The 11,834-nt window shown below is 36.1% G+C and overlaps 1 protein-coding gene across 1 annotated transcript; it reads left to right on the top strand.

The window, feature by feature from the left end:
• The first annotated feature begins 9,523 nt into the window (after positions 1 to 9,523).
• On the top strand, positions 9,524 to 11,407 carry LOC131152955 (uncharacterized). Its single transcript, XM_058104926.1, has 2 exons — positions 9,524 to 10,198; positions 11,193 to 11,407. The coding sequence occupies exons 1-2, from the start codon at positions 9,682 to 9,684 to the stop codon at positions 11,201 to 11,203; spliced, it is 528 nt and encodes a 175-aa protein (XP_057960909.1). The 5' UTR covers positions 9,524 to 9,681; the 3' UTR covers positions 11,204 to 11,407.
• The last annotated feature ends 427 nt before the right edge of the window (positions 11,408 to 11,834 follow it).

An 11,834-nucleotide genomic window follows, 5' to 3' on the forward strand; every position in this document is an offset into this window, starting at 1 on the left:
TTCTCAGATGAACATAAAATGTATGCATGCATGCATATGCCCCTTCTTAGACCTTGAAGAAATAGGAAAATCTCTTGTCTTAGTCACTTTATTAGTTAGTGCAAAACCGAACGCTCATTAAGATTATAAAAACTATTATTAAATCCAAAAGGATGTAAATGTGACTGTAGCTAGTCAAATATGGATGTTGCTCATTGGTTTGCCACTTATGGAAACTGAGGCCTCTTGAATGCATAAGTAATAATGCACACATCATCCTCTAGCGTGAGCAAATATCATAAAAACAAAAGGGTAGGATAAAATATCTTCGAGTGTCCTAGTGACATGGGTATCCTTTAAGATAGGTTGTACTTACAAGTGGATGTAAGGTTACATGAATATGTCATTAACTGACTTTAAGGAGTTTAAGGCTCTTAAACTATCCTTTCCACAAAGCTAAGGCCAATAATTCTTACTAGGTTACAAATGAGAAGACATTATTTTGAGGGGGGTTTTATCTGAGCCTATGTAAAGATCACAACTAGGTTTTAGTGTTTTACCCCTCTTCAAGTCCCAACTAGATAAATTCTATATAGAGGATATATGCAATGTTGGAGTAAAATATGTTACGTAATACACAAACTTTCATATGAAATAACCTCGATTATCTCATCTCTTAGTAGGAACAAATGATTCATCCAATTTAGCCATAAAATATATAAATCACACAAAAAGAAAATAATGAAATATTTGCACACAAAAGCCTAGAGAAGCAAATAAGTAACCTTGAATATACAAGTAAACATAATAAAAATATGAGTTTGGGCTTTTAATTGCTCTCTAATGAAGTTTCCAAGTTGTTGCAAGGCAAGGTGTGCGAGCATTCCATAAAAAAGAGTTTATAATGATGAAAAAAGGATTTGCAATAATAAATTATTTTGAAAAAAATTATAAAACATTATAAAAGAAGAAAAATAAATGTCCTTGATGTTGCCAATTCAAAAGAAATGTTATCACCAAATTGTATGTTTTTGTGGTTTTGAAAATATGCTTCTTCAAAAAAATACTTCTAAAAGATTTTTTCTTGAATAATGAAGAAAATAAAGAAAGAGAATGAAAAATATGTTCTCGAAGACTCCACGGGAGTATATTTAGTGACATGCACCAAATTAGTTGGTATGAAGACAAAGGACCTTTAGATCTCGCCAAGAATGGTATTTTAGACAAATTGTTAGAATTGGTGTATTCCTAAAAGGGGGGTGATTTGGAATTTTAAAAATTATCTCCTAGGTTAAACGAGATGACCGTATAATCAACCTAGGGTATTTCTATGCAATTCCAAATGCGACGATAAATATAATATGCGGAAATTTAATCAAGCGCATTATTCACACCATAAGATATACGTGGGGTAAATATAAAGTGCGGAAATATAAACAGAAACACGATATGTTATCAGAGTTCGGCCAACTGTGCCTACGTCCTTGCCTGGCTGCACCAGCACAAAGATTACACTATAAACTCACTTAACGGGTGGAGCGGCACCGTTTACAATCAGTTCAATTAAAGGGGCTGACCTCAACCAACACGTCTTACCAAGATGATGCACCTAGCTTTCCTAATTGGGTCTAAACCAATCCGGGACTATTCAACAGGGCTAGTCTCTTTTTTCAGGCCCACGCTTGGAATACAACCAATGTGTATAAAATTTGTACATGAAAATACGCTTCTTACACAAGCAGGTATGTGTACCATTACAACTCAATATAATCAATGCACCTCAATGATGTAAGAACTATAAGCTCGGTGCTCTACGTGTGCAATCAACACTCAATATTATGGATAATCTGAAATATGCACAAGAGTTTATAAACATGATTTTATTTGAAACACAATATAAAATATCTCAATGCAGGCTTAGGGTTTCAAAGATGCCAATCAGAGTATTCAAATAATCTCAAAAATATTTTCTCAAATGTATCTAGCACGAGAGTTTTTTGAAATCTAGTTTCGTAGAATTTTTTGCACACAAAACTAAAGCTATTGGAATCTTGCAATGACAATGCAAAGATCCTTAAACTTATGAGTTTATCCCAACACAAGATTTTATCAATAAAAATTTGTGGGATAAACTATGTCAAACTCCCCAAAATCAATATCAAATATTCAAGCAAGACAATGGGAGTATTAGCAATACCTAATAAGCACTAGCATACAAAATATACTCACAATGCTAAGATGTATCAAGGGAATGAATATATGAGAGTATTTGGAGTGGAATAGGAAAAAATAGGTTTATAAGATTCAGAGGATATTTGCTAATTGTTTTTCTAATCTCATGCTAATTTTTACAAATGAAGGGGTATATATAGACTTCCCCAAAAAATATAACCGTTTAGGACACACTTGGAATTATTATCAAAGTTTTAATACAATTTAATCAAATAAACCCGTTTAAAAATACTAACCACGGTAAAAATAATGGGGCAACCCGAGAGCACTGGTCGACCGAAGGAAGTTCGGTTGACTGAGCTGTGCAGAGTTCCGTCAATCGAGCATCATTTGAACTAGAAGTTCGGTCGACTGGACATGGAGGTTCCAGGGCAATTTTCCTATTTAGCATGGTTCGGTTGACAGGGAATTTTTTGAACTAACTAGTTCGGTTGACCAGATCGTTGAGTTCTCACAGGTGGGAACTCGATCAACTAGGACGTTGTTATGCATTTTGGGCTCGGTCGACTGAGTGGTCAAAAAATTGACTTGGATGGAGTTCGGTTGATCGGGAGAAATATATTGAGCCGGGCTCGGCCGAATGGGCTGTAGTCAAACTGTTGACCAGGTCCTGGTTCGGTTGACCGAGAGGGATTTGTACTTTCAAGTACGGTCGACTGAACATGCATATTTAGTGCATTTCAGTCCTTTTCACTTATATAATCACTCATTCCATTTAACCATATATATATATATGTGCATGTGTACGTGAGTATCCTAGGGTCATTCTAGGTCTTTTTTAGGACACCAGAAAAATCCGACGTTGGTCAACCGAGGGTGTTCCCTAAAGTCTATCTATGTTCATTTTCTTTTCAAGTGATGTGTAGGGACCTAGAGTCGTTCTATGGTCTTTGAGTTTTGTAGTTCTACATGCATGAAATGAAAATTATTACAGACCTTTTCATAATTAAGATTACAGACCCAAATAGAAATTACAACAAATAAATTACAACTAGGGTCTTCAGGGTCTTCATTTTCCTCCGCCGGGTCTCTAAGTGCCATTATATGATACTTTCAAGATAAACCTGCAAATACAAGTGATAAGTAAGATAATGACTCTTAATTGGCCTACAGTGGCGATGGCTAGAGATAGTGGTCAAATAGATTTTGAGGAATACTTTTTCGAAAGAGTTTATCAAATGACACCTGTTTTGATTTCATTTGTGGAAATAATTTGGAAGGTACAAATACCTGTTGCAAAATTTTTGGAAATTGTAAATTTCCAATTTAAATTATCTAAACAAGGAATTTCAATTCAAAAGTTAGTTTTGACAAGAAAAAAAAAACCCTTCAAAATGAGATCCTCCCTCCCAAATTCCCTATCCCAATAGCCCCTTACTACTATGCCTTTGCTATATAGGAATGGAATGGATAATCAAGGGGAATATAATAAATTTAATAAATTTATCACTTGATCTCATTACATTTTTTCTATTCTTTTTCCTTGTTTCATTCCATTACGAGCAGATTCCACTTTATAGACTAGATGTAGCATTGTGGTAATTGCCTCATTAGATAAATAAGTGAGTCGCAAAAGACAATATTAAGACATCTTTTGCATTGCTTCATTCTTTCCATCTTTCTCTTTTCTACCCTCTTCTTTGTATCTCAATTCATTTCTTCTTGTCATCTTTTATTTTGTTAAGTCGTTCTTGTTTCTCCTTTTGAAGTGCAATCAAGACACCTCATTGCCCCCGGGCATAAGCTCAGGTGGTAAGGAGGTTCCCCAGAAGGCCTCTTATAATGGTGGATTTGGGGTTCAAACCCTACCACTTGCAGTGCATATCTGGGTTTATGTAAGAACACGAATTTGTATTGTACAGGTTAAGTATGTAAAAGAGGGGTAAAATGGGAATTCTGCAGACTTTGTCGACGAGACCATAATTCGTCGAAGAAGGTAGTGGATTTCTCGTCAACGAAATTCAGAGCCTCATCAACAAGAAAAAGCTGAGAGGCAGTAAAAATTGGAAATATCAGGGTTCGTTGACGAGGCCACCAGTTCGTTGACAAATTTTGTGAAGACTTCGTCGACGAGAAGACCAATTCATCAACGAAATCCCTCGGGTCAAAGGTCTATAAAAGAGATATTTGAGTTTCTTCTTGGCTAAGCTATGGATATTCTCTCTCTCTCTCTCTCTCTCTCTCTCTCTCTCTCTCTCTCTCTCTCTCTCTCTCTTTTCGATTCCTTCACCGTTTGTCACCGGATTTACAAATCCAAAGTGATAGTGAGGATCAGCGAAGGATTCTCTATGTTTTTACTGGACCGGAATCTCGATTCGAGCGTTTTCGAGTTTCGGGCCAAAATCGAGGTAAGGCTCGGTTTTCATTTCTGATTTGGTATAGGTATAGTAGTACGAATTGTAAGTATGTTTAGTATTGTGGTTTGTAGATTTCGGAGTCTCGGTTTGTAGTTTTGAGGACCGTAGAGTTCGTAGTGGATCTCGGGTTAAGGTAAGGAGATTCTGTTTATATCAGTCCATTTTTGAAATCAGGATCCATAAGCTTGTAGGCTACGATCGTATGTATGTTTTGACTACTTATTTGGGGAAATCTATCGAGTTAAATGCGGGATTTTTGAGTTATAGTTTTCGAGAAAATTGAGGATTTCGGGTATCATCTCTACTTTGGTTGGAAAACCGCTTGTCTTGTTTCAAACTGTATTATTGAGGTGACCGTAATTCATATTTGCATAAACTGTATACTTGGAATTGTAAACGGTATGATTTTTCGTAAACCAAATAAGTGTGGTACGTAAGAATGTATGTATGTTGTTCCAGATATTTGTGAAACAGCTATGTGGCGGTTTATTACTGTACGCTGAAATGTATAGGGACGTGAGTTTCCAAAATGATTCTAGGTTTTGTGAAATTGGCTAGTGGCGGCTAATTACCGTACGCCGAGAGTGGCTGGCTCTATATCCAGGGTGTGAAATATCACTAGTATGGTTCGGCTGGTCACCGAAGGTGTGATCTACACCGTTTGTAGTAATGGATTCACAGTGGGCCTGGGTCGTCGCAGCGTAGTTGTCACATGGCAATGTAATCGGGGTGAGACTGGGTGACCTTGTGTAGTTGCGTATGTAGCAATGGATTCACTATTGGATCTGAGTCGTAGATCTTCGTAGTTGCATGTGTAGAAACGTAATCACTATGAGACTAGGTGACCTTGTGTAGTTGTGTATGATGCAATGGATTCACCATTGGGCCTTGATCGTCGCAGCGTAGTTGCGTATGTAGCAATGTAATCCCTGTGAGACGAGGTGACCTGGTGTAGTTGCGAACTAGTGTGACGACACTGATTGTACGTACGTATGTATGTATGTATGTATGTTGATATCGTTTGAACTGGAATGATTTTTGTGAAAATACTGGAACTGTATGGAAAAGTATGAAACTGTATGAATTGTTTCAAATTGTATCGTATGTATAGTGCTATGACGTATGTAAAATAATACTGGTATGCCACACATTGATATGAACTGCTTTCTTCCTTACTGAGAGGTGTCTCACCCCGAACGTACGTACAATATTTTTCAGGGCCTTCAGGTAGCGGTAAGTAACATCCTAGCGTCGGGAAGCAAGGGGTGTCGTAGCTACTGCTAGTACCTTTTAGGTACGAGTTTTGGTATCCAGGTTGTCGGGATGTTTTTGTAGACACCTGGGGTACGTTTGTATTATAGGAATGTATGTCCTAGTTGTATAGACTCTGGCATGATATTGTTATTGTATAAAAGACCATATTTCGCTGCGTATTCTAGATAGTATGGATGATTGTATGTATGTATATAGGGCAACCATGTACCCCATAGGGTCGGACCCTCATTGTATGTTGTATCATGTATATTTTGATTGATACAGAGACAGATTAGGTTCCTAAATTCACCTCCGGGTCCCGTTTCCGGGTTCGGGGTGTGACAGTTTACCTCCTACGTGTTGGTTGTGGGCACGATTGTCGTAGGAGTGAGATTAGTTTGGCGCGTAAGCCCAAAAAATCTGGAGTATCCAAAAAAAAAAAAAAAAGACTTGTCCCTCATCTACTAGCTCCATCCTTGCCTTCAGAAAAGCAACTTTTTGCATAATATTGATTATCTATTCATGTGTATATATATGTCTTTTAACAACCCGAAGAATAATGGTATTTAAATAATAAAGAAGGAGGGAAATGGGAACAGAAATAGAAGGAGGCAGCAGACTTCGTCGACGACGTTGCACTTTGGATGTAATAACCTAAGGAATTTTCTCATGGCCTCGTCGACAAACACAGGGGATTTGTCGATGAGGGTATAAGAGGGTCTCGTCGACGAGGGCATATTTCGTCGACGAGAAGATACTGAGAGAATGTTTTGGGCGATTCTGAATTTCATCGACGAAAGGGAGAGTTCATCGACGAATTGCTTCTTAGACTCGTCGACAAGATGACGTGGCTCGTCAACGAAAGACGCAGTATAAATAGTGTAAACCTTGGATTTTTACGCAGGATTTTCAACATAAACTCTCTCTCTTCTCTCTATACGGTCTCTCCTCCATCTCTCTTCGATTTTGGCCTTGTCAGTCGCCAGATCAACGATCTGAGGCCATCACGACGCTCCTAGCGAAGTTCTCTCCAAGTTTACCAGGGCGGATCGTCGGTGGGATTGAGTTAAATTTCTCCCCAGGTTCAGGATAAGGTCTTTTATTCGAAATTAGGCTTTCCAGTAGTTGTAGAAAATGAAGTAGACAAAGAAATAATGATGTTTTATCCTGGTGAATGTTGTTTTCAGGGAGTTGAGTGGGAAACCCTACGGGTGTAGGACCAATATCCAGTAGGGGCTTTCCAGTAGTCAGGTAAAGAAAACATGCTATGTTAGGAAATTTCATTATAATTTCAGTACAAAATATAGGTTGTTATCAAATTATTATTTAAATTATATATACGGTTTTTCAGAGCTTGATTATGATAATATTTATTAGTGTGGCTTGAGTTGATTAGAGTACAGTACCGTATTTATACAAACTATGAATACCATATTTACAGTTTATGAACAGAAATATCATGATATTTACATGCTTATAGAATAAAAGACTTTTAGTATACAGTATATTCAGAAAAATGTATTTCCAGTAATTTTAGAACAATCAGTTTTTCAGTACTATAACGCCCTGATATTTAGTTATACAGAAATCAGATTTCCAGTCAGTTAATTTAGAATTTCCGATAAATTCTATGGGGTTATGGTTATTTCAGAAATCATGGTAAAATAGAATGTTAAAAAGATATTAGTTACCTATATAGTATCAGATCCTAATGGATCAGATTCAGTAGAGCATGGTACCGTAACTACAGACATTCAGTTCAGAGTGCAACCACTTTACTCAGATAGTAAGTGGTATGGGGTCGATCGTGCCCACGTTGGGATAGGCTCTCCATCAGAAATGGATTGAGGGGGGCCGATTAGACTGTCGGAGTTTAGTTGACTTACCCTGGTCGGCCAGCCAGGATAGGTACCGCCTTCGGGCCGCATAACCTTGTCATGAGGGGTTATATCATGACATACAACCAACTACGGAAATTTTCTCAAATATTATAAGTATAAGTAGATTTCTACAAATAGTAGTAGTATTATGAAAAATAAATTTATATAGTTTTAATATATGTTATTTATATCAACATTTATAATTTCAGTTATCCATGATATTATTTTTAAATCAGATTATTTATATAGAGATATAACTCAGTAGCCACACACTAGTAATAGAATGTTTCGTCTTATTGAGCGTCGTCTCACCCCAGTGTTGAATTATTTTTCAGGTGAACTAGTTAGGCGAGCGGATCAGGCTCGCAGGTAGAAGGGTCTGTTAGTCTGCTTTGTTAAGGGTGAGTAGTATTTTTGTATGCCCTGACTTCAGTAGGGAATAATTTTTTAGGAGAATAGTGATATATGTATAATTTATGAGATATTTAGACGTCCTGGTATTGTAATTTATGTGGTTATGTTTATGTATGTGGCTTTCCGCTGTTTAGATTAATGTTTGATATTAAAATAGGGGAAAATTTTTTATTTTATTAGCAGGATGTTACATATCTCATTCACCATATTCTGTACCTAGTTTATACCTTATTGTAAAATGATTGTGAAGTAAATAAAGAAGCAAAAATAGAAGAAATTCATCTCACCAAAATCTAATGAGTATGAATCATGAATATTTTAAGAGGGCAATTGATACTTGTCAAATATCTTCAAATACATGTCACATTATTTATAAACATGTCAAATATTTTAATAACATATCTTGATGAATTCATAGCGCTGTGAAAATAGAAGAAATTAATATCACCAAAATCCAATGAATATGAAGTATGAATACTTTAAGAGGGCAATTGATACTCGTCAAATATCCTCAAATACACATCACATTATTTACAAACATGTCAAAATATTTCGACAACATATCTTGATGTATTCATGACGTAGTAAAAGTAGAAGAAATTTACATCAGCAAAATCTGATGAATAAGAAGCATGAATACTTTAAGAGGGCAAACGATACTTGTCACATTGTCTATAAACAAGTTTATATTTCAACGATATATCTTGATGCATTCATGATGCATCCTACTATTTCCTCCACCCCCCCCCCCCCTCTTTTTTTTTTGGAGAGAATGATGTATATATCCTATGTATCTATGTCAGTATTTTGACATATAAAATGTATCTTTGCAGCATTCAGGAGTATAAATTAATATTAATTCTTGAATTTGGTTTTGTATGAATGTTGATGGAGCTCAATATATATAATTTTGTATTTCAATTTATTTAATTTAAATCCATGTTTTGAACTCTTATGTTTCTAAACTTTACGCAAACTAATTTTGAACATATAATTAGAAATCACATATGTCAGTTAAACATCCTTTTTTATATGAAATTTAATTTAATTATAAACTATTAAATAATTAAACAAATCAATACCAAAATTTACACTTGAATTTATTTCATCTTCTTCTATTCAATCTTTTGATATTTGTTATTTATATTTTAGATAAAAATAATGATACTTCTATAATCTATTTCTTAAATTGATACTTGATGAGTTTAAATTGATATTTAGTTATATAGAATTATCCCTTGCAAGTAAAAGTTAAGATTAAATATAATTACAAATATTTTCCAACGTATTTGTCTCAAAATTATAAAATAAAGATCATTATAACTTCAAGTATTTCATAATTCAAATCCGTATTCATTCACTCTGTGTCCGTATCAATCCTGCCACAGAATACATATACTCGTTTTTAGTCTCTCTCGCTCTCGGTCTTTTTTCTGTTCTCGATCTTCTACTCTTCTCTTCGTTTTCCATTCATCGAATTTCTAGAATTTCTGAGACACCCATTTCAGAATTCTCATATCTGATCTGTTTTAATTTGGTTTTTGTTGAAATTTTCTGAGACACCGATGAGGATTCGAAGCTCTTCAATGTACTCTGCCTCAGCTTTAGTTTCTTCTCCTGCCTTCAATTCGTCTTCTTCTTCGTCGTCTTCTTCTTCTCAACCATCTTCTCATTCATCAATCTTTACTGTTACTTCATCTGAAAATTCAACCTCTTCATCTCCATCGAATTCTTCTTCTCCTTCTTTAACCAATACCATGACCCGCTGCGAAGGTCTCGATCTACTGGTGATGGCTGTTCACTATTTGGCAGGATCGATAGTGGGTGTACCATTTGCTCGGAGGAGAGTAATCAGAAGAAGAAAGCGAGCTCTGAGATTCAACAATCTGATCATAACTGGGATTTTCAGAAAAGAAGAAGAAGAAAGAGAGAGCAAAAAAGAGGAAGAAGCTGGCCTGAACTCGAAACCCAAGAGACAAAAGAGAGAAATGGCATTGCCTTCTAAGTACCAAGATTCAGTTCTACAGCCATGGAAGAGGCAAAGCCGTCGCCGGCAATCGATCAAGATCGGCGACGGATCAGGTCGGTGACTGATTATCTTATATGGGTTTTGTTTCTTCAATCGTAAGATCGTTTTCTCTTCTCACTAGAAGAGGATTTCCTGTGATTGCTGGGATTGTAATCAATTGGTCTGTTACTTGTTATTCTTTGTGTTGTTAATACCCTCTTGCTACCTAGAATTTCTGATGAACAAATGAAAATTACAGAATGGGGTTTCTGGTATCTGTAATTTGGGAGAATCAAGCTTGAATCAGTGAGGATTCTTGCAATTTAATAGAGTGTAATGTGCTATTTCAATTTCATTCTTTCTTCCTTTTCTTCAATTTCATTCTTTCTTCCTTTTCTTCAATTTCATACACCTGAGAATTTTAAGACTTCAACTTATCTTGTCCTACCGATATATCTTTTCAATTAAGTTGGCAGTAAACAGGAATGGGTAGCTTTTCTTGATGTCAATTCTATGCCATATAATGCGTTTCATTAACATTCTCCTCGAGTGTTTTTTGTTATTGAGGCGTAGAGAAGCCCTTTGTTATATTGAACCTTCTATGGCAACTTAAAATCAAAATTCCCAATTCAAACCTGGGTTTGTTTATGCATATTGAAAGTGTACATGCTATTAGAAACCTAGTAAGTGTTATGTCTAATAATTGGTGCTTCTATTCTTGTCTCTTGCAACTTATTTTAGGCCTTTTTTTTTTTTTTGTGCTTTTGTTATTTCTGTCTGCTAGGCTCTTCTGGGCATCTTGGCTGCCCACGGAAGAAGCAATTACTTGGTAACATTGAAGTTTTGAGGTCTCAAGAAAATTGAGTTTCATCAATTCATAAATGGCATCTTTCGAGATACCAGAGCCATTGGCCTGCTGATAATGAAGGAGAGGCTAAAAATATATTTGTTCATTTTAGTTTAGTCTTACATGTAGGGTGCTCTTACTAGCTACCAAGGCCGATGGCCATGGTAGAATTTCTGCAATAGGATGAGTCTTTGAGCTTGATCTAATCTTTTTTTCTGCAGGGTTCAATTGAGTCCATATGAAAGGAAACTTCGATGCTGAAAATGCTAAACAAAACACATTTGGACCAATGCACTGCTTCATTCGCGATGTGCTCATGATGTGCACAATAATGCTTTACTTTTCCCCCAAAACTCTTAAGAGGATCTACATTGCTGCTAAACATATCCCCTTTCTTCCATCTTTATAACTTACCCTGCCTTATGCTTGTTTGAAATTCATGATTTGTGTGTGTGTCTGTGCTTGCGTGTGTGTTTCTCTTTCATTCTTTCTGTTTGTTAAACATAACCTTGACTATTGAAACATGGAGTGGCCACTATTTCTAGGCTAGGTTTACAGACTGCTTTCTAACAACACCAGACCAGCCAACAAAGTGAAAATCTTGTCTTTTGACATACCTGCGCAGCATTATAAGCACCCTGTTTAACTTCTCTCTCAACAGCTAACAGTTATCCAGAAAACACTGGATTTAAAGTACTCCAACCTAACCCCAAAATGTCACCTTGTAGTATGTGGTGTATGTTGCTCGACACCTGAAGTATGCATTCTGTTTTCCCTTCACCCTTGGTAAGTATAATGCGTTTTCAGATTGAGCAATCAAAGGGAATGCAAACACTGCTGAATTGAACTGAGCTGAGCGAAAA

Source organism: Malania oleifera, chromosome 4 (assembly GCF_029873635.1).
Source record: "Malania oleifera isolate guangnan ecotype guangnan chromosome 4, ASM2987363v1, whole genome shotgun sequence".
Taxonomy (NCBI): domain Eukaryota; kingdom Viridiplantae; phylum Streptophyta; class Magnoliopsida; order Santalales; family Ximeniaceae; genus Malania; species Malania oleifera.

Bases quoted from the DNA above. Each gene is read 5' to 3' on its own strand.
- LOC131152955 (XM_058104926.1), top strand. From the start codon at position 9,682: ATGAGGATTCGAAGCTCTTCAATGTACTCTGCCTCAGCTTTAGTTTCT.